Source organism: Taudactylus pleione, unplaced genomic scaffold (genome assembly GCF_031769625.1).
Source record: "Taudactylus pleione unplaced genomic scaffold, aTauple2 ptg000040l, whole genome shotgun sequence".
Taxonomy (NCBI): domain Eukaryota; kingdom Metazoa; phylum Chordata; class Amphibia; order Anura; family Myobatrachidae; genus Taudactylus; species Taudactylus pleione.
In genome coordinates, this window is record NW_028284442.1 from 33,730,835 (window position 1) to 33,753,865 (window position 23,031).

The 23,031-nt window shown below is 43.3% G+C and overlaps 1 protein-coding gene across 2 annotated transcripts in view; it reads left to right on the forward strand.

Annotated features, from left to right (window-relative positions):
- TSPOAP1 (TSPO associated protein 1) overlaps positions 1-23,031 on the forward strand; it is a 352,001-nt gene that overhangs the window by 56,279 nt on the left and 272,691 nt on the right. For both annotated transcript variants that reach the window (XM_088455323.1, XM_088455314.1), the window contains exon 2: positions 11,952-13,194. In XM_088455323.1, the coding sequence (XP_088311449.1) occupies positions 12,052-13,194 (1,143 nt within the window). In that variant the 5' untranslated portion in view covers positions 11,952-12,051. The remainder of the gene's footprint in view (positions 1-11,951; positions 13,195-23,031) is intronic.

Sequence of the window (23,031 nt, forward strand, 5' to 3'; positions counted from 1 at the left end):
TATGCTGGCCTTGAAGGCTCCCATACATCAGATTGATTGCAGCAATCGTGCAATTTGCAATCGATTGTGTATAAAATTTTTTCCCTTTTTCAATCGATTGCAGAATTGCTACAATCCATTGAAAAAGGGAAAGATTTTTAAACACAATCGATTGCAAATAGCACGATTACTACAATCAATTGCTGGTGTATGGGGGCCTTTAGTGCAAGTGTACCTAGAAGAATTGATGGGGTGGTCAAACCAAATATTGATTTGATTTAGACTTCTCTCCTGTTCATTCACTTTGCATTTTGTTAATTGAGAAAAATAAACTATTAACACTTCTATTTCTGAAAGCATTCTTACTTTGCAGCATTTTTTCCACACCTACCTAAAACTTTTGCACAGTAGTGTGTGTGTAATATATATATATATATATATATATACACACACACACACACACACACACACACACACATTTTATATAAGCATAATATTTTTCATTCTCTGCACAATATTTATTTTACCACTTAGGACAAAGCAACTCTAAACCACAAAATGTGTTGATTCAGTCGTGCCTGGCTAAATTTGGTGCCTGCCAGCTGCATATGCAGCACACCACAATTACCCTTCTAGTTCTCAGCTTGACATAGGGTGCTACCCCCACTGACTGCTCATTAAATTTAATGTTGCTGTTGGCAACAGAAGACATCAACAAGAGTAGGAGGAAATGTAGGGGAAGTGTGGTGAGTGTGTAAAGAAAGATAGCACAGGACTGTCTTTTTTGAGCATGGACCTTAGGTTATACAGCACATAGTGGGCATGAGGCTGGTAGTCTTTTACAAGGCTCTATGAAGTTGCATTGGTTCTATGAAGTGTAATGTGGACACAACTGTTTTTTGGTGAGCATGAAACTGCTGTATGAGTCTATGGTGTGCAAGAGGCGGTTAATGTTGGCACAGTAATCTGTAGCTATTGGCTGTGTACAATGGACAGAGTTGTGTGGTCATTTTAAGGTTGAGTATAGGGGTAAAATGGGCATAAAGATGAGGCGATTATGTAGGAGGCACGACTGTATATGGAGAGCATTGGACTATATGTGGCGGGCATTAGGCTTTTTTCTTCTCTACAGTAATGTGCTTTCTCACCTTAGAAACTGCTGATATCTGCATTTATTTCTTACTTTTTCATACATAAGGCAAATAACAATAAAAGTCCTCCAGGACCAGTCAGTAAAGTGTATGCATGCAGGTTCAGCACTACTTGTAAATATCATATGTCGTGGCCAACAAACTGCTTCACAATGACAAGAGCTTAAATGGCCTGGGCTGAGGTCACGCAGATCCTCAAATCATGACGTTGCGAGGGCAGAGCTTAATATAACTACACGTAATATTTTATCACACTGCTGATTACACAGTACACCTCTCTAGGTATGTATCTTAAATCCATTAGTCTGCCACTACCTGTGGAAAAAGGGCCACGAGTGCTCAAACTTGTTGACTTACAATTATGCAGTCTCTGAGAGACAACTAGCCCTAAGGTAATTAGTCGCACATTACTTCTAGAAATTCCAATAAGCTGTAGCAGCGTTTTTCAACCGCTGTGCGTTGAGCGGTTGTCGTGTGCTGCTTGGTCAGATCTGTCTTTAGGCACAGGTGCACCCAGACTGAGACCAATGTAGACGCGGCGGCGTGACATCATAGGTCACGCATGCTGCGTTGCCATCCCGTCTGCATGCTGCTCACAACTCTGCACTGTGTGCACCCTCAGCCGATGAGGGACAGGTTTAGGCAGAAAATTAAAAATTTTATGTTGGAGCCAATGTGATTTGTTTTTTTTGTGGGGAGCATGTTTTTATTTTTTTCTGTGTGAGCCGGCCAATGTTGTTGTTTTTTTTCAGTGGGGAGCAATGTTGGATAGTTGTTTTTTCTGTAGGGAGCAATGTGTTATAGTTGTTTTTTTTTCTGTGGGGAGCAATGTGATTGTGTGTTTTTAATGGAAATATTAAATATATGTTGATATTTGTTATTATATTTCATCTAAAAAAATGGATGGTGTGCCTTGACAATTTAAAAATCTTGTGTAGTGTGCCTCGAGTTGAAAAAGGTTGCATATCACTGATCAAAGCTACTTCAGACTAAGGTTCTAGAGCACATATAAAATAAATAAGTTATTTACAAACATGATGCAGATACGATTCTTAAAGAGGCCTATACATCTGCACCGGATTTCCGCAATTTCAACTGACGTCGGCGCCGGGGTATCAGGGATATTAAAAGTCTTAAAAAAAATCTCCCTGATCCCGACCCAAAAATGGTTGGAATGGGCGAGTTGTTACCTTTTTGAATTTTCCCAATTTGCTGTCGGATTGCCGATCATCGATGTCCGCCGATCGGCTATTTTGGACACAGATCGAGTTGGCAGAGTGGTGAATTTGCGGCTCAGGTGTTTTGAGCCCTTTAGTTACAAACTACTGTAACAATATAATGGATTACAATATAAGCAGAAAATACATGGGTTGCAATTCAAATTAAAAAGGAGAAATTTAGAGTAAATGGCTTATGCAGTATAAGCTGGCTGGAGGTATATCTGGAAATGAAGGTACAGTCTTCAATTAGATTGATTCTCAAAGTCTGATACAGAGCACATGACTGGGTGGCTGGTTAATAATCGGATTTTATGCTAGGACAGCCTTTTAGTTTAAATCCAGAAATGTACATAATTTTCCCTGTGTAGGATGCAGAAGGAAAATTGTACGCCAATGTTAATTGTCATAATTTAATGTTCAAAATGTCATCAAACATGATTTCACTGAGATGGGTGTCTGTTTACATACTTCATTACTTACAAATTGCTGGTCCAATGGGCTCCTAAATAGCATAAACTGGATGTATAAACTAGATATGTTTCTGTGCGTTTAGAAACCTCCAGCTCGTTCAGAAATATTGTTTTCAGTCAGAAACAGATTAAATATTGGGATGTCATCCTCTACCTATGACTTATCACACCTTCTAGGTCCAGACTCCTGGTTGCATGTCATGCTGTGTTTCAAACCAGACAACAGTGTAAGCTAAGTCCCCAAGTAATCTACAGTATATGCAGCTTTCAGGAAGAGAATTTTTACCTATTTCCTGTACCTGGTGCAACAGGTCTACATACAGTGGTGTTTGAAAGCTTGTGAACCCTTCAAAATTTTCTATATTTCTGCTGAAATTTGGCCTAGGCTACCTCAGATTTTCACACAAGTCGTACAAGTAGATAGAGAACCAAATCAAACAAATGAGACAAAAAAATGATTGCTCATTATTTTTATTGAGGAAAATGATCCAATATCACATATCTGTGAGTGGCAAAAGTATGTGAACCTTTTGCTTTCAGTATCTGGTATGACCCTATGTGCAGCAATAACTGCTTCTAAACGTTTCCAGTAATTGTTGATTAGTCCTGAACATCGACATGGAGGAAATTTACCCCATTCCTCCGTACAAAACAGCTTCAACTCTGTTATGTTGGGTTTCCTCCCATGACCTGCTCGCTTCAGGTCCTTCCACAACATTTTGATTGGATTAAGGTCAGGACTTCTCTTGAGATGCAGCTCATGGACAGATGTCCTGACATTTTTCTTTAGAATATTCTGGTATAATTCAGAATTCATTGTCCAAACAATGATGGCAAGTCGTCCTGGGCCAGATGCAATTAAACAGACCCAAACCATGTTACCACCACCACTGTGTTTCACAGATGGTATGTTTTTATGCTGGAATGCAGTGTTCTCCTTTCTCCAAACATATTGCTGGTTTCATGTAAATCATGTATGGCCTATCTGTCCTCTCAGGATGTAAAGGATGGTTTGTGTGTTGTCTCTTATGAAGAGCCACCTCACCTGTCCAGTTTACCTGTCTCTGGACAAGAGCCATCTTGGGTATCCTCTTTGTCCCAGGTAATGAAGCAGTTTGTGGATCGTATGGCTGCTCTCCCACAATACCTCCTCGGATGGGGTATCCATAGCATGCTTCTTGGAAAGATGTTTATGGCCATTCTAGTCAGAGTATGGCACCATCTAATGTTGAAAGCAGACCGGTAGTTACTAAGGCGCCTGAGCACAAGTTATCTTTTTATCAGTCTGCTCAACATATGGATTCAGACGCATCATCAGAGGAAATCAGATGATGCGCAGGGTTCCTCTCAAGGGTCTAGCTCGGGGGAGGAGGACCATCTTTCCACAGTGGATGTTCCTTCTTTGGTGAGGGCGGTTAAATCAGTCCTAGATATTCAGGATGATGAACCAACTCATAGTAAGTAGGCTCGAATGTTTTATCACCAACGGAAGGTGGTCAAAACTGAGTTTCCTGTATCAGAACAGCTCACTGAGCTTATGGATGAGGCATGGGGTAACCTAGATAAACGATTTTATGTGAATAAAAGAATAACATCGTTGTACCCTTTACCAGCTTCTTTATGTACCAAGCGGGAGGTACCTCCTACTGTGGATGCTCATTTAACGCATTTAATCAGAAATGCTATATTGCCTATTACGTCAGCATCTTCTCTGAAGAATTCCACAGATAAGAAAATTTAAGCATGTTTTAAGGCAAAATTTTCATCATCTGGAGCTGTTGTTCGTCCAGCTATGGCTGGAGCCTGGATAGCCAAAGCTGTTGAAGAATGGATGGGGGCTTTGAAAGACTCTCTACCAGATGCTGCCAGAGAACAGATGATGAATATTTCCCACATACAGGAAGCGGCTTTTATCTGGGAGGAGCTGCAGTAGATGCTGGAATTTATCTTCTAAGTCATCAGCAGCGTCAATAGTGACACACAAGGCCCTTTTAAGATCATGGAAAGCTAATAAAGGATCAAAGAGGGTGCTGGAAGTCTTACCTTTCTATGGAAAGGTATATTTTGGAGCAGAGTTGGATAAAATTATAGCTACTCTGGCGGCTTCAATATCAGCAGGTCTGCCATCTACGGCGACTACAAAGTCTAGGCAGGTTTCTTTTCGGTCCTTTTGTCCTCAGGGACGAGCAAGGGAACAGTCTTCCTCTAGGTAGACTGGTTTTCGCAAGTCAAGAAGGCTACATACTAAAGGTGCGTATCCACTACGCGAATCTAATGGACGACTGAACGATAATGATATAGTTATTGTCCATGTACATTAATCGTGCACTGATCGGGCACTACAATGTCGGCAACGACCAGCGATGCGCGCTCACGCTGGTTGTTGTCGGCATCACTCCTTGCCCGAACATGCTGGTCATCCTGACGATATCATCAGGTTGACATGTTCAGGGATGATGGAGGGTGCCTGCCCTGGACGATATATCGTTCAGTGTGGGCACTGTGCAGTTTAGTTAACGATATTGTTATCGTTCAGTCTTTCACAGTTGGGTAGTGGATACCCACCTTAAGACTTCTAAACCGGATGACAAACCTTCGGCCTGATGGGGCGGGGCTCTACCTGGGGGCTCCCAGGGTGGGAGGCCGACTTCTTCAGTTTGCGGATTATTGGCATCAAACAACAACAACAGATGCCTGGGTCCGAGATGTGGTCTCTCAGGAGTATGCCATCACTTTCCAGAGGCATCCTCCCCAGAAGTTTTTTTGCACAGATCCTCAGATGCGGTCAAGGCCTTGGCCTTTCAGAAAGCCATTCACTCCCTGCTGTAGGCAGAGGTAATAGTCCCGGTTCCTGTGTCGCAACAGGGAAGGGGTTATTCCAATCTATTTCTGGTTCATATACCGAATGGGACTTCTAAAGACTATAAGAATATGGCCCTATACTAAGTCTAAAAACCCTCAACAAGTTTATCCATGTACCCGAGTTTCGTATGGAAACTTTCTGGTCACTTATTTTGGCAATGAAGCCAGGGGATTACATGGTTTCCCTGGACATTCAGGATGCATATCTGCATGTTCCTATTATACCATCGCACCAACAATTTTTATGATTTGCTGTCCTTCAGCAACATTACCAATTTCAGGCTCTATCTTTTTGCCTATCTACGGCTTCCCGGGTATTTACCAAGATAATGGCAGTCATGACGGCTTATCTCAGGCATCGGGGAGTCAGAATTCTGCCATATCTGGACGACCTTCTGATATTGGCACAGACTCAGGTTGTTTAATAAAGCCATTTTCAATGACCATAGTCTGCCTACAAAAGCACGGCTGGATAATCAATTGGAAGAAATCACAAAAACTCTGTTTCTGACAGAGGACAAGATTGTGGCCCTGTCATAATGAATAGGCAAGTGAAGGGTATCCATTCTGTTAGCAATACAGGTCCTGGGATCAATGGTATCCACCTTCGATGTGGTGGGGTATACTCAGTTTCATTCCAGGCCTCCGCAATAGTTGATTCTCTCCAAGTGGAACGGACAGTATCATCTGATAAGGTCTCTGAGGATCATTCTCACTCCAGAGGTTTGTCACACTCCTGTGGAGGCTGAGACGGGATCATCTGAACAAAGGGCGCCCATTCTGGATTCCAAATTGGGTGCTTCTCACCACAGACGCCAGTATGCGCGGATGGGGGGCAGTGGCAGGTCATCGCACCTTTCAGGGAAGATGGACAAATCAGGAAAGTCATCTGCCAATAAACATTCTGGAACTGCAAGCAGTGAACAAGGCACTTATCATGGCACAGGACCTGCTCCAGGGCAGGCCGGTCCAGATTGTCTGACAATGCGACAACAGTGGCCTACCTCAGTCATCCGGTAGGCACAAGATGTTACGCAGCCATGAAAGAAGTGACAAAGATTCTGATTTGGGCAGAACGTCATCTTCCGGCCATCTCGGCAGTATTCATAGCGGGAGTATTCAATTGGGAAGCAGACTTCCTAAGTCGCCAGGACATACACGACGGAGAGTGGTCTCTTCATCCGGGACTGTTTCAGCTCCTGGTAAACAAATGGGGTCTACCAGAGAGCTTTCTCATGGCATCACAACCACAAAGTCTCCAGGTTAAGGTCCAGGTCCAGAGACCCATCAGCCTTCGTGGATGCACTGGCAGTGACATGGGACTTCAAGCTGGTGTATCTCTTTCCTCCGATTTCTCTCCTTCCAAGAGTTCTCAGGAAATTCAAACAGGAAGGCGAAACCGTACTACTGGTGGCTCCGGCTTGGCCCAGACGTTATTGGTTCACCGACATACAGAATCTGTCCGTAGACAGCCCGTATCCTCTTCCTCTCAAAGTGGCCAAACGGAGACCTCTGTCTAACCTGGAAATCCTGAACACCGGGGGTCATACTTCCTATGGGATCACCATTGACCAAATACATTCAAACTCTGTAATAGATGCAGGCAGAGCCAAGCTTCCATACCCTAAGCATTGTTTGAGATAAGTCCGGATACTGGCAGGGACCCTGTTTTAGCAGATCTGCTAAAACAGGGTCCCTGCCAGTATCCGGTCTTATCTTGTCTGGCTTTAATGGCGTGGCTCTTGAATATTCCATTCTAAGAGCAATAGGTTTTTCTAGTTCTGTAATTCAAACATTGCTTAGGGCACGGAAGCTTGCCTCTGCCTGCATCTATTACAGAGTTTGAATGTATTTGGTCAATGGTGATCCCATAGGAAGTATGACCTAAGGTGTTCAGGATTTCCAGGTTAAACAGAGGTCTCCGTTTGGCCACTTTGAGATTGCAGGTTTCTGCACTCAGTCTCGTTACAGAGGAGGATTGCCTAATTTTTTTGTTTGAAGATTGCCTCATTACCAGATGTTAGAATTTTTTTCCAAGGAGTTCTGCGAGTTCAGCCTCCTTTTTTTTCCCACCGGTAGTACCGTGGGATTTGTCTTTGGTTCTTAAGGGGTTACAAGCTCCCCCATTTGAACCTCTAGATTTGAAGTCGTTGACAGCGAAAACACTTTCTTCTCGCTGTCTCTTCTGCTCGCAGAGTCTCTGATTTGGCAGCGCCTTCTTATTGCTCTCCATTTTTTATTTTTCACCAGGATAAAGCTGTTCTTCGTATAAAGGAGAGGGTTACCTTCCTAAGGTAGTGTCCCGTTTTCAGCTTTTCAGGCTCCAGATCTTTCTGTAGGTGAAGCCTCCCTGGATGTACTTCGTGCTCTCCGTATCTATGTGGAGCACACAAACTCTGTTAGAATATCAGGTGCTCTTTGTATTATATGGTTTTCACAAATGAGGATGACCAGCTAGCAAGCAACATCAAAGAGCCCTATTGCTCGAAACGCTTCAGTCCCGCTGCATGCTGTTGGAGGACCCCACCTGGAAATACCTTAACAGTGAGTCACATGGGAAATCTGGAAACCCTGTATTCAATACCACGCTGTTTTACAACTTCCGTTTGGTATGGGCCCATCCATAGGGACTTATTATCTATACTCATGCTTTGTTTTTTTTATTTTCTTTTATATATGTTTTATTTAATGTTGTGCTTGTGATTAGAGCTTATCAACACTTTTTATGATTATATTTGTTGCTTCTTGGCTAATTAAATAAACCACTGAAACAGTTTTATTGCACTACTGTGCTTTTTCTTTTATCTATTTTTTATGTACCGTTGACATCAGGAAACTTTTATCTGGAAGGCAAGTACAGTATCACTCTTATTATCATTTACTTTTTTAGCGCTCAGAGGTGCTTCACAACTATATATTGTTTCTATTGCTATACACTGGGTTACGGGATACGTGAAGCACCTCGGGTTGCTTTAAACTGCGCACATGAAGTTTTAGCCATACTATTTTTCATACAATGGACATTTCAGGTTATCCTCAGAATTTAATAACTCCCTGCAGGGAGTGGATACATGCCTCCCCTCCAAAGATGGGAAAGAGCATACTATACGGCATGGAGAGAGGGTGGAGTATTCACCAGAAGGTAGAGCTATCTTTTCTCTGGGTGCTTGGCCCATCCCTAATCTCCACACAAGCATATGTGTCCTTAATTCTCCTTTATAAAGCCTTTTAAAATGCTGACCAGAAAAAAACTGACCTAACTTTCTTGGTGAAGATCAGCCTGAAAATTTTAGCTTCTATATGGTCAATGTTTCAGACCAGGGCTTCATATATTTCTCAATAATATAGGAGCTTGTAACAAAATTTAACATCCAGCAAAGCAGGCTTTTCCAGCGAAAAATTGCCTTTCTAAGTTTTCTGTGCTTGTTAATTTCAGCTTTAGTTTGCAAGTGCAGTCTAGGTAAAATGTTGACCAAACCCACTAACGTGCATGACTCATAGCCTTGAACCGTTCCTAAATACGGCCAGCAGGGCTGTATTGCATACTGTATCTGTGCTTTTTGAATGATCATGGCTCTAGCCCCTGGTTTACTGCTAAGCTTAGTCTCACCAGATGGGCTTTGATCAAGACTAACATTGTATACTAGTGTATATGTTGATGTTATAGCATACTTGCCTACTTTTCAACAAGCATTTGAGGGAGATTGTGAATTCAACACCTATGAGTGCACGGTAAAGTGGACATGTCCTGCTACATCTGAGAGGCGTGTCATAAAATTGCCTTACATCCAAACTTAAATGAGCCCAAAAGCAGTTAGTAAGATCTATTTGTTGTTGAAAACGCACTGATACTTTTTCAGAAAATGCATGTAGCCATAGGGATCAATGTGCCTTATAATCAATGCAGGGAACTGATACTGATGATCCCATTTAAATGTGTAAATCTCGGTTTTTCTTGTTATATAACAGCTTCATAGTGGGGGTAAGGTGCAATCAGGGAGATTGTTAAGGTGCATACACACAAGTTTTTGAACGATTTGTCGTTAACGACGTCGTTATCGTTCAAAAAACCGTTCAGATTCTGAGTTATAACGATGAACGATAATCGTTCAAGCGCGCTCCGTTTGTAGTTATCGTTCATTTAGATTAAGTGTTTTTTTGTGTGCCCATGTGCTCTAAAACCTAATATTCTTGTGGTGGGAGCAGCTGTAGGTATAGGAGGTAACCAACCTCAAAGGAAATTTTATTTAACAGATTGCAGTTTTATCTTAGCACTCTTACCTCTATGTAATATTCCCTTTAAATTAAGAATGTAGTCAGAATAATCTAAATGTAATTTTAATTTATTAAAATCGGGATTTTAACATATATAAAAAAATCATATATAAACACATATATATTCTAAAGTACAATGAAATGATGATGAGTTATGAGGTGTATTTTATATGAGCTCCCTATATGCAGCCGGCTGGTGGTAGTTATGAGAGACACCACATGTAACAGGACAGAAACGGTCTGACATATATACAACAGAAGGGAAGGAGTGGATGTGTGGGAATGTGTGGATAAGCAGGGACAACTGTGTTTTGGGTGTTAGGGTAAATTGGTGGGGAAGGGGATGATATCGTATTAGTCCCAGTAGTACTTTTGTCCAGAGGATCCTTGACAAGGCTTGACAAAGGCAAATTGAAGCCGAAATGCGTTGGTGCATGCTACATTTAGAAACAAGCACAAGGAATCCATTAGTTCTCTCCGTAGTTTTGAACGCTGTGACCCCAGACAAAGAGAGGAAGACAGCACACGGAGACGAAAAAGACTGACAAACCGGTTTTGCAGACACAGCGTCAGCACACAGACACCCCGGGCTCTCACCCAGGATCCCGGTATACGCAGGCAGTGCAGCCAGGCACTGCCGCATACCACCTACAAACAGCAGCAAGGATCCGCCGTATGATTCCGGCACAGAGAGACAAGCGGCTCGTCCGACAAGAAGGGGTGAGTACGCACGGGTCTCAGGCGGCCCACATACACACGCCTCATTTGGTCCTTAACATCATGCGGACAAGTGCAACAGCCACAGAGACACCAACTAACAGGTAGCTCGTCACCTACGAAAGAATTACAATATACCACTCAAGGAACATCAGGACAAAAGTTACTACTGGGACTAATACAATATCATCCCCCCCCTATTCCCTCCCAATTTACCCTAACACCCAAAACACAGTTGTCCCTGTTTATCCACACATTCCCACACATCCACTCCTTCCTTTCTGTTGTATATATGTCAGACCGTTTCTGTCCTCTTACATGTGGTGTCTCTCATAACAACTACCAGCCGGCTGCATATAGGGAGCTCATATAAAATACACCTCATAATTCATCATCATTTCATTGTACTTTAGAATATATGGGCACGATTCTATTCAACTCGATGTAAATAGCGCCGGGAGTGAGCTCCCGGAGCTATTAAATAAACAGCGCTGCCAAGTCCGACTAATGATTTCTTCTCTCATCCCTCCGGGGATGAGAGAAGAAATCCGACAAAAGTCCCGGGGCTAGGCTGTTTTCTGCCCTTCGCGCCTGGAAAACAGCCTCGCGCTATTAGGTCGGGGAATGCCCGTTATCACGCTTAAACACCCTGTTTAAAGCGCGAGAACGAGCCTTCCCCGACCTAACATTGCGATGAATAGCTCCGGGAGCTATCTCCTGGCGCTATTTACATTGCGTTGAATAGAATCTTGCCCTATATGTGTTTTATATATGATTTTTTTTATATATGTTAAAATAACGATTTTAATAAATTAAAATGACATTTAGATTATTCTGACTACAGTTTTCATTTAAAGGGAATATTACATATAGGTAAGAGCGCTTAGGTAAAACTGCAATATGTTAAATAAAGTTATCGTTAATCGTCCATTTCAGACTGTCCAACATAACGATTTTCATTAAGGGAAGAAACATTTTTTGTTCATCGTTGTAAAAATCGTTCATTACACTTCAAAAACCGTTCACTGTTTCAAGGGAAAATCTGACAGAAAATTGTTGGTTACAAAATCGTTACGTGTGTATGCACCTTTAGCTTCTTGAAGGAGTCAAGGAAATTGCTACTGTTTCCCTGACAATCATGGAGGGTTTGCAAGTATGTGTTTATAGTGCTGTCATACAGTTGAGACAGTATTGCTTCAATGTTAGAAATATACGAAAAAGCTAACCGTATTTCATAGTCTAGTAAAATTAATTTTAAAATCTTTTCTTTTGACCAGGTTGTGCTGCTCAATCCTCTCCTTGTATGATCACCACATCACTTCATGGTCCCTTTTCCATTCATCTCTACTGCTTGGCCTGTACTGACACTTATTAACCATGTTAAAGGAGAGCAATAACAATTCCCGCTACTCACCTAAAAAGTCAGACAACTGTCTACTGGAGGAATATAAGATCGAGATTGAATTTATGAACAGAGAGTTGGAAAAAGAAAAATGTAAAGCACAGGAGGCTAGAAAATTGTACGCCTTTGAGCGGAAACGATATAAAGAAACATACGAAAAAGAAAAAAACAAGCTAGTGGATGATTTGAAATCTAAGTGGGAACAGCAGAAAACCCGTGAGCTTCAGCAGCTGAAGGACGCAGTATTACGAGAAAGGGAATTGGAAATAAAGCATCTGATGAGATGGAAAGAGGAGGAGCTGAGAGAGCTTCAGATAATTCTGCAGAAGGAAAGAGATACAGCAATAAAACAAGCCAGGGATCTGCAGAAACAGTTGATTGATGAATTACTAAATAAGCGCTATGCAGTGAAGTCTAGCAGTGCCAATAAAAATGAACAAAAGCCCTCTGATAGCGAATGCCAGTGTAAACTTCAGGATGTTCTGTCTAAGCTTAGATGGGATTATGATAGTGAACAGGCTGCACGTATTCGGCATCTCAGAGTCGAATTGGACTTGGAAAGAAATCTCTTTATTAAGTATATTCTGGAGAGCTCTAATAGCAATGTATCTGCTATTTTACGAGGAAACGAAAAACATTTAGACTGTGGAGAAATTAAATATGGGCGCTATTCTCTCGGGAGCCGGACTACCAAGCCATGTTCGCTAGGATTAGTGAAACAACGATCTCTTGAAATTGTGGGGTCCCATCAACGGTCTCCTGAAAGCATATTGCTAAGGTCAAGATCACTTGAATGTGCAGGATGTGAATTCCAGCATAGCTCACCTGAGAAGTCATGGAAACTGAGCCCAGAAAGGAACATAATGCCCATACAGTCAGATTGCCATGAGACTCTCGGATTGGAGACCAATTTTAACCTTTCAGAAATGAAAAATGATTTAACACAACAACCAATTTTAGAGGGAGAGCTGCCTCATTTCCCCCAAAACACAGAGGATTCTTTTCAAAATGTTTCAACCGTGATGGAAGATAACTGTGCAACTTCACTGGAAACACTGGCTTGCAACCAAAGTAATGGTTCAAATGCTAAAAGAGTTGATAATGTACACCACTGGTCGGTAAGATGGTTTTAATTTATTATAACACAAAAGGGATGTTAGTAAATGTATAAATTCCTGTGAATATCTATACAGCAAGTTTTGATTTCACCTCTTCAGTATTTATTAGAAAACCTTGTGTATTTTAAGCGATAATGTATGCCTTGCTGTAAATTATTAGACATTAGCAGTCAATTTTGCTTTCTCTGGTCTGCATAAAAGTACTTGGCCTACTTCCAGGTGCTTTATGTGTCCACAGAACTCCTCAGTGACTTTTAATGTCCTTATACATAACAGTAGGGTGCACATTATCCCTTATTTATTATAGAGTTCATAACTAAATGTAGGTTTGAGATCTTTACATGTTTTTCACAAACAGAAGAATGCAATATAGTCTTTATAATGCTTTAAAATGCCAACCTACTTCTATGGGTCGATTTTTAATTGGCTGCGAGGTTCTGTAGTAACCTTGTATATTATGTTTATGTGCATAGAATGGAATTACATCCGGTGGAGTTCACTGTGCTTGATGATCTATGTCAAATGTGTGTGAATACTGAATGAAGACACAGAAAACACACCAAGTGACCCCTAACCCACTATATTTTTCTTTCCTCCCTCAGCTTTCTATATTCATACTGTGTTCTTTTGTATGTGCAGGGGAGAGTTAGGGTTAAAGTAAAGATTTTGGCTGGAAAACAAAATAAGATGTTAACCATTTCTGTGTCGACCAATTTGTGCCGGACTTTTTCCAGCTGTCTATATTCATCCATGTCCATAACATGTTGACCATGTTATACCAAACCCAGCTTGAACAGCAACTACTGTATATTGTATTAAGCAAGGTGCAAAATAGATATCGTACAATATATACTTCCGACGGGGATCGGAACGATATATGGTGCAGATCGTACATTCTATAGTGTGTGCATGCCGGTCATTCATCGCATCGTCCCAGCTGCTTTGCTGCATAGCTAATGGGACGATGCAATGAACAACGCCATGCTGCTACATATGCAGCATGTAGCAATGTATTGCACAGGCATACAAAGGAATGTGTAGTGTGTACAACTGGTGCGATTTATCGTTCCATCACGTTGTGCCATCAATGGGTACACACATCGTAAAGTGTGTACCCAGATTTTAGTGTTATCTGCTTATATAGTTAAAATAGTATCCACATACATTTCGGAATATGCATTGTCTCAATGGAAATAAAGTTCGGGTGAAGGATAATTATTTCCTTAATGAATAAAATTTGCATTCTTGAAAGCTGATGCAGACTTGTTTGAATTGAATAGTGCACTCAAGAAATTCACTAAGTGATCTATTTAGCGCTTTGACTTGCTTTGATAGTACCTTAGAATTTTTAACCACTTAAATACATATATAATAAATATACACACTGCCCGAGCACTATGGCCAGCAGTGATCGAGCACATGGGGGGGAGGAGCTTTGGCTTCTACTGGAGACTCATAATGCAACAACAAAGAAGGTAGGTTCTCTCCAATGCGCGTGGATAATACCAAACACAGCAGCCTCAAGGAGGTAAAGACCTAAATGAGGCTTTTCCCAAAACCTCAGAAAGTTATAAATAGTGAAAAATTCGGTTAAGAACCTCCCCCTGGCGCTCAGAAGCAAATGTATATATAACAGAGGAATATAATCACGTTCCTTATGTTTTGTAGTAGTTTATGTATATTCCAATATGATGACAATCCTTCTCATGTGTTTATCAGAGTCTGTCCAAAACAAGCAAAACAATCCACTTTCAGAAGATGTAATCACTCTCGTTAAAATTCACATGTGGATAAAAATGGGAGGAAGGAAAAAATAGTATAATACAGTTTTTAATACATCTCCCCCACTGTTTTTTATACATACTTGGGTATCTGCAGCTTCCTGTGAAGAGGATCTAAAATTATAGGGTGATGTAATATATTATAGATAGTGTGAGAGCACTTTAATAACTTTTTGATTATCGAAACTTGTATGGCAGAATGGTGTTTATAGCTCTCTCTTGTCAGCATTATTTTATTGCATAAAAAGTAATGGTAGAATTATTAGCATATGCAAAAAGAGGTTTATAGAAACACTTTTTTTATGTCAATAACCACTGAAATGTATATCTGAGCCAACAATAACCTCATTGATGTCATAAAATCTCACCACACTTTTGCAATAGTAACAACAATTGAAATGGTTGTATGTGAACTTGTCAAAATGTCCACATGGGACAGATCACTTTCATCGTCCAATTATATTTATCTTTGATTTATCTTTCTCAGGTGTTTCCTGGAGGTACAGTATTACTGTAGTTTAACTGAGAATAATAAGCTCCCATATTATATACTAGCATTTTGGACCGGTATCTTGCTGGGTCGCTGGCTTTTATACACCATGTTTCAGGTTTTTTTCCCTTTCTCTTCCCCCACTTTCCCATCTCTCTTTTGTCTTCCTTTTTTCTCCCAACTTTGTCACCCCCTTTTTTTGACATCTCTTCCTCCCATCGCCCCCACTTCCTTCCATCCCTCTCCTCTCTCTTCCTTCTATCCCCCCCACTTCCTCCCATCCCTCTCCTCCCTCTTCCTCCCATCTCTCTCCTCAATCTTCCTCTCCTCCCTCTTCCTCCCATCCCTTTCCTCCCTCTTCTTCCCATCCCTTTCCTCCCTCTTCTTCCCATCCCTTTCCTCCCTCTTCCTCCCATCCCTTTCCTCCCTCTTCTTCCCATCCCTTTCCTCCCTCTTCCTCCCATCCCTTTCCTCCCTCTTCTTCCCATCCCTTTCCTCCCTCTTCTTCCCATCCCTTTCCTCCCTCTTCTTCCCATCCCTTTCCTCCCTCTTCCTCCCATCCCTCTCCCCCTCTCCTCCCTCTTCCTCCCATCTCTCTCCTCCCTCTTCCTCCCATCCCTCTCCTCCCTCTTCCTCCCATCTCTCTCCTCAATCTTCCTCTCCTCCCTCTTCCTCCCATCCCTTTCCTCCCTCTTCTTCCCATCCCTTTCCTCCCTCTTCTTCCCATCCCTTTCCTCCCTCTTCCTCCCATCCCTTTCCTCCCTCTTCCTCCCATCCCTCTCCTCCCTCTTCCTCCCATCCCTCTCCTCCCTCTTCCTCCCATCTCTCTCCTCCCTCTTCCTCCCATCCCTCTCCTCCCTCTTCCTCCCATCCCTCTCCTCCCTCTTCCTCCCATCCCTCTCCTCGCTCTTCCTCCCATCCCTCTCCTCCCTCTTCCTCCCATCTCTCTCCTCCCTCTTCCTCACATCTTTTAGTTTAATTAGAATTTTTAGTTACCTAAACCATTGCCTTTAGTATTATATACCCAATATTTACTATAATCATTGTTTGAACGACTTTTGTTTTTATTTTTTTAAATTACCGTATATACTCGAGTATAAGTCGACCCGAATATAAGCCGAGGTACCTACTTTTACCACAAAAAACTGGGAAAACTTATTGACTCGAGTATAAGCCTAGGGTGGGAAATGGCAGCAGCTGGTAGTGCCCCCAGTAGTAACTCCCCCTGGTTGTGCCCCCAGTAGTAATCCCCCCTTTCAGTGCCTCCAGTATTAATCCCCCTTTTTAGTGCCCCCTGTAGTAATCCCCCCCTGGTAGTGCCCCCTGTAGTAATTGCCCCCTGGTAGTGCCTCCCCCCCCCAGTAGAGAGAGACGTAATGAGAAAAAAAATATTAATCACTTACCTGAAACTCCCGCTCCTGGTCCTGCCGCTAACAGCTCCTCCGGCCGCTTTGCATGGGAGAGACATCATTACTCATGACGTGTCTCCCATTACCCACTGCGGGAGCCGGAAGATTGCTCCCGCAGTGGGAGCAGCAGCAGCCGATGAGAGTCTGACAGACTCTCAGCGGCTGCTGATTACAGCAAACACATAGCTGCCGGCTCCGGCGGCTGTGTGTTTGTGATGTGTTGCGCTGCCCGAACTCCGTCCGGTCAGCGCTACACTTCACTCGAGTTTAAGCCGAGGGGGTACTTTTTCAGCACAAAAAATGTGCTGAAAAACTCGGCTTATACTCGAGTATATACGGTAGTAAGTCCTTGGTCACTTCTCAAGTACCAACATGTTACTGTTTGATCGCTGGGATACTTTTTTTTTTTTTAATCCGGATGGGGACTTCTATTCGTCCAGCTATCCTGTAATTGGATCATTATACCCTAAAATACATATATGTTAACAGACGAAAAAACCCACCTTATGAAACTGACACACAAACATGTAGGGGGAATTCAATTCTCGGTGATGGGATGCGCTTTGCCGTTCCATAATGGCAAATTAAATCTTTCTACAGTACATCACAAATTTTGCATTGCACCCGATAGAGGTAACTAGGCTACTGTACAGCTGATATGTGCGCAGATGAGCAATCATGGTGATGTCTGGCAGCACATTTTGCTGAATTGAATTGCCCCCCCTAGAACGGAAGCAAGCACTGAAAAAAAAACATACACTAACACACTTCTTTGGTAATTACATGTAACACATGTAAATTACTGTTGGATGTGTCATCCACATACTGTTGCAGTGATGGCATGTGAACGATCTGGGTTGGGCCTATTGCGCAAGTTTCTCATTATGCTGCTGCTGTTTATTTTCTGTGGTCTGGTGGACGGCTAACTTATATTATGCTGCTCTATGGTAAATTCTTTGCAGTTGCTAAGGAACCTGGTACATATATACACTGACCACGAGGGTCCCATAACTGGTAGGAATTGCTACTTATAGCAATGTTCAGAACGTGCCAGTTATTCAGATTTTAGTTACAGAGAAGTCAGTAGAAAAAGATATATATTATACATTACTAATCTGTTAAACCCCATCCCTGATGCAAATTGAAGTGCTGGTTGCATCTAAAATGCAAAGGGACAGATTCAGTTAACCACAGTACTGGGTTTTAGCTTCCTGGTTAAGTGCCAGGAGCTATTCAGTTATTTCACACGGTAAGCCCGTGGCTTACTTGTGATAACCCCATAGCTCTAGCATTAGGTTCCCCTGAGCTATGCAATTACTGCCTTTGACTAGCCGTGGAAGCACTAGTTAACGCATGGCTAGTCGTGGGTATACCACAGGTAGTAATTGAATAGCTTCTGGAACTTAACCCGAGAGCTAAAACCCTGTGGCAAGTCCCGTGGCTAACTGAATTCCCCCTAATATGTTTTGATGATACACTGAAGTGCCGAAAGTCATGGGATAGCAATATGTAAAGGTAATGGTAGGTGGCGGCACTGTACTATCACGTCTTGTCAGTTGTACTCTGACATTTAGTGAGTAAGTTTGAACACAGGCTAAGCTGCTCATGGCAAGGTGACGTGAATTACTTATTTCCGAAGTTGTGCGGACATTCAACATTCCTTGATCTAGGTGTCACGGATGTGGCAGGGAATACCTCATGGAAGGCATCACCACCCACCATGGACAGCGCAGTGGCAGAATACGGGTGCCATGAACAGCGGCATCTGGCTGGAATGGTTTGTTATAGACAAGCGACACTGGCTCAAATCACATCCACATTCAATACAGGAGGTCCTAGATGCATATCCAGCATGTCAGTGAAGTGTTCTTTAGCACAACTGCACCAGCCACGGTGCCTCACCTGAGTCAATAACATCGCTATTTGGACCTTGGAGACAATGGGGACCCCAGTTGACAAAAAGGCACAATGCAGGCTGGTGGTGGGTCTATAATGGTGTGAGGTGTGTTCATGTGGCATTGGTTTGGTCCGCTGGTCTGCCAGAACACTTTTTTGCCCGGTAACCGATACGTCAGTGTTCGCAAATACACGCTATAGCGCGTATTTTACAAGATATTGGGCACTGGGGACTCACTTTTTTAAAGAAGCCGGGTCCCCGGGGACGCGCTGTGCTGTGGCCAGTCCCTGACAGCTGGCTGCAGCACAGCGCGTCCCCCTGCAGAGACAGACATAACGCTCTCTGTTAGAGCAGCCAATGAGAGTCAGACTTATTGGCTGCTGCTGGGGAAAGCCGTGCTGGTATCAAGTGTCTGATCCCAGCATCGGCACAGCGTCCGTGCCCGGCGCTGGGACAGTGTTTGTTCCCAGCGCCGGGTAAGTCACTGCGGCGGGTACCTGGTGAAGGGACCGCCTGGTCCCTTCCACCAGTGGCGACGAGAGAAGCTTGGCTCTGGACGCAAGCTGAGCGGAGCTCGCTGCCCGGAAGCCAAGTAGCGGCGGCGGTGGTTTAGCACTGGCCGCGAGCTTTTGGCTCGCGGTCCAGCAGCAAATAGGAGGCAGACGCGACGAGCCAATTGCGGCTTGCGGCATCATAGCCCCGCACCATTCGCGGCATCTTGAATAGACGCCGCTGAACGAGAACGTTCAGTCTGTCGGCGGAGGGTAGGTGTGAAGACCTCCTGAAGAGAGAGCGGCGCGGCAACAGTTCCGGCGGCCGCGCAAGAGGCCAGAAGGCGGCGTGATCAAGAAGGAAGAGGCGGTGCCGCTGGCCAGGGTGGGCCAGCGGCAGAAGACTGAAGCTGAGGACCGAAGAGGACTGCGGGGGAGGAAAGCAAAAGAGCTAACGAAGCTCCCCCCCGCAGCCTCTTCCACCGTAACGGTAGGCGGCCTTGGGCCACCGGTATTTTACTCCTTCCTAGACCAGTAGGGTTGTCGGGCACTGGGCCCGTGGCATAAATTCAGGCAATAGGCCTGTGGGTCTATTGGCGGGCACAAGGCCGGGGCAACATAGGGGGCATTAGGCCCAATTGAAGGTATATGCCCCCCAAATAGGTGTGTGACTTGGGCATTAGGCCCAGGTCACTAGAGGGCCACCTACTTGCCCTTTAGTGGCCTGGGCCTAATGCCCAGGTCAGTCACACCTATTAGGGGGGCAGATACCTTCATTGGACTGCATAGGTGGTCTGACAGGCATACGGGGGGCACCTTGGGGGACTGCTACTGGGGGCACTGCACAGGGGGACTGCTGCTGGGGGCAGTGCACAGGGGGACTGCTGCTGGGGGCAGTGCACAGGGGGACTGCTGCTGGGGCAATGCATAGGGGGACTAAAGGGCATTAATGTGCGGCATCATTTTGTAAGGGGTACTACTGCATGGCATAATGTTTAAAGGCTGGGCTTGGCTGTGTGGCATAATGTGTAAAGGGCATTAATGTGCAAAATGTGTAAAGACCGGGCATTTATCCTTTGATAAATATGCCTATTACCTAAAGTGGCTAACCATAATATCACTTTAAAACGGGACACGTGAATTAATTACAAAGGTTCTGTGACTGGCTGACTTCATGCCTAGATTTCACCTGGTTTTAATGAGCCACAGAACCTGTGTAATCCATGAGCGTCCCAGTTTAAAGGGATGATATGGTAAGCCTACTTATTCACTATGGGTTTTGTGAACAGACAAGTCATATACCTGAAAGATCATGGAGGCATTAAAACATGCATTTAAGGGGCTTGTGGGGATATCTGATGCTGTTGGGGGTATCAGATCTGCATTTTAGGGGCATGTGGGGAGGTCAGAGGCATATGGGGAGCTCTAAAGCATAAATTATGATGGGACCCAGAAATGGTCAGGTAGGACCCCATTTTTTTTTTAAGTTGTTGGGGGGCCCTGGGACCCACAAATTTTGTCGCTCACCGTGATCACTGTATGTAGCATTGCTTGATGACCATTTGCAGCCCTTCATGGATGGAATATTCTAGCAAGATTTTTTCCTTCAGCCTATTGCATGTAATGGTAAAGCCTATCTTAAGGGCACTACTGATTCAATTAACCAACTGAAGGAGGGAGACCTAGTAATAGCAGACAAAGGATCGTTATATGCTATCATTAAACATGATGGGGCTCTTCAAGCAGTTCAAAAGGCATTCTCTGAGAAGTCTATGGATTGTGATGTACAATAGTTTATTTAAGAAGTTATAGACTTCATTTTGATAAACAACCACTTTGCCTTTAAGGATACATATTATTTGCAGCGCTTCGGAACTGCGATGGGCACGAGGTTCGCCCCCAGCTTCACAAACATTTTCATGGGCTTGTGGAAGGAGCACCATGTGTCGCAGAAGCTGTGGCCGGACCTTTTGTCTTATCGATATATAGATGATATGATATTCACATGCAGAGGGGGTCGAAATACTCAAGCGCTTAAATAACAATGATTTTGGAATCATATTTGCCTACACCATCAATGATATTCAGGTCAATTTCTTAGACCTGTTTACAGTGCATCCGGAAAGTATTCACAACGCTTCACTTTTTCCACATTTTGTTATGTTACAGCCTTATTCCAAAATGGAATAAATTCATTTTTGTCCTAAAAACACTACACACAATACCCTATAATGACAACGTGTAAAACGTTTTCTTGAGAGTTTTGCAAATTTAATAAAAAAAAAAAAAAAAAACAGATTAAGAAATCGCATGTACATAAGTATCCACAACCTTTGCTCAATACTTTGTTGATGTACCTTTGGCAGCAATTACAGCCTCAAATCTTTTTGAATATAATGTCACAAGCTTGGCACACCTATCTTTGGGCAGTTTCGCTCATTCCTCTTTGCAGCACCTCTCAAGTTCCATCAGGTTGGATGGGAAGCGTCTGTGCACAGCCATTTTCAGATCTCTCCAGAGATGTTCAATTGGATTCAAGTCTGGGCTCTGGCTGGGCCACTCAAGGACATTCACAGAGTTGTCCTGAAGCCACTCCTTTGATATCTTGGTTGTGTGCTTAGGGTTGTTGTCCTGCTGAAAGAAAACTGTCACCCCAGTCTGAGGTCAAGAGCGCTCTGGAGCAGGTTTTCATCCAGGATGTCTCTGTACATTGCTGCTTTACCTCCAGCCTGACTAATCTCCTAGTTCCTGCCACTGATAAACATCCCCACAGCATGATGCTGCCACCACCATGCTTCACTGGGGATGGTAATGGCCTGGTGATGAGTGGTGCCTGGTTTCTTCCAAACATAATGCCTGGCATTCACACCAAAGAGTTCAATCTTTGTGTCTCATGGTTTGAGAGTCCTTGAGGTGCATTTTGGCAAACTCCAGGCGGGCTCCCATGTGCTTTTTACTAAGTGGCTTCTGTCTGGCCACTCTAACATACAGGCCTGATTGGTGGATTGCTGCAGAGATGGTTGTCCTTCAGGAAGGTTCTCCTCTCTCCACAGCGGAATGCTGTAGCTCTGACAGAGTGACCATCGGGTTCTTGGTCACCTTCCTGACTAGGGCCCTTCTCCCCTGATCACTCAGTTTAGACGGCTGGACAACTCTAGGAAGAGTCCTTGTGGTTCCGAACTACTTCCATTTACGGATGATGGAGGCCCCTGTGCTCATTGGGACCTTCAAAGCAGCAGATATTTTTCTGTACCCTTCCCCAGAGTTGTGCCTCGAGACAATCCGGTCTCAGAGGTCTACAGACAATTCCTTGGACTTCATGCTTGTTTTGTGCTCTGACATGCACTGTCAAGTGTGGGACCTTATATAGACAGGTGTATGCCTTTTCAAAATCATGTCCAATCAACTGAATTTACCACAGGTGGACTCCAATTAAGCTGTAAGAACATCTCAAGGATGATCAGTGGAAACAGGATGCACCTGCGCTCAATTTTGAGCTTCATGGCAAAGGCTGTGAATACTTATGCACATGTGATTTGTTAGTGTTTTTTTTTATTAAATTTGCAAAAACTCAAACTTTTTTTTACACATTGTATATTGTGTGTAGAATTTTGAGGAGAAAATTTAATTTATTCCATTTTGGAATAAGGCTGTAACATAAAATGTGGAAAAAGTGAAGTGTTGTGAAAACTTTCCGGATGCACTGTATGTAGAACAGTCACAAATTTGCCCCCAAAACTTTTTTGAAACCAACTAACAGTACTTCAGT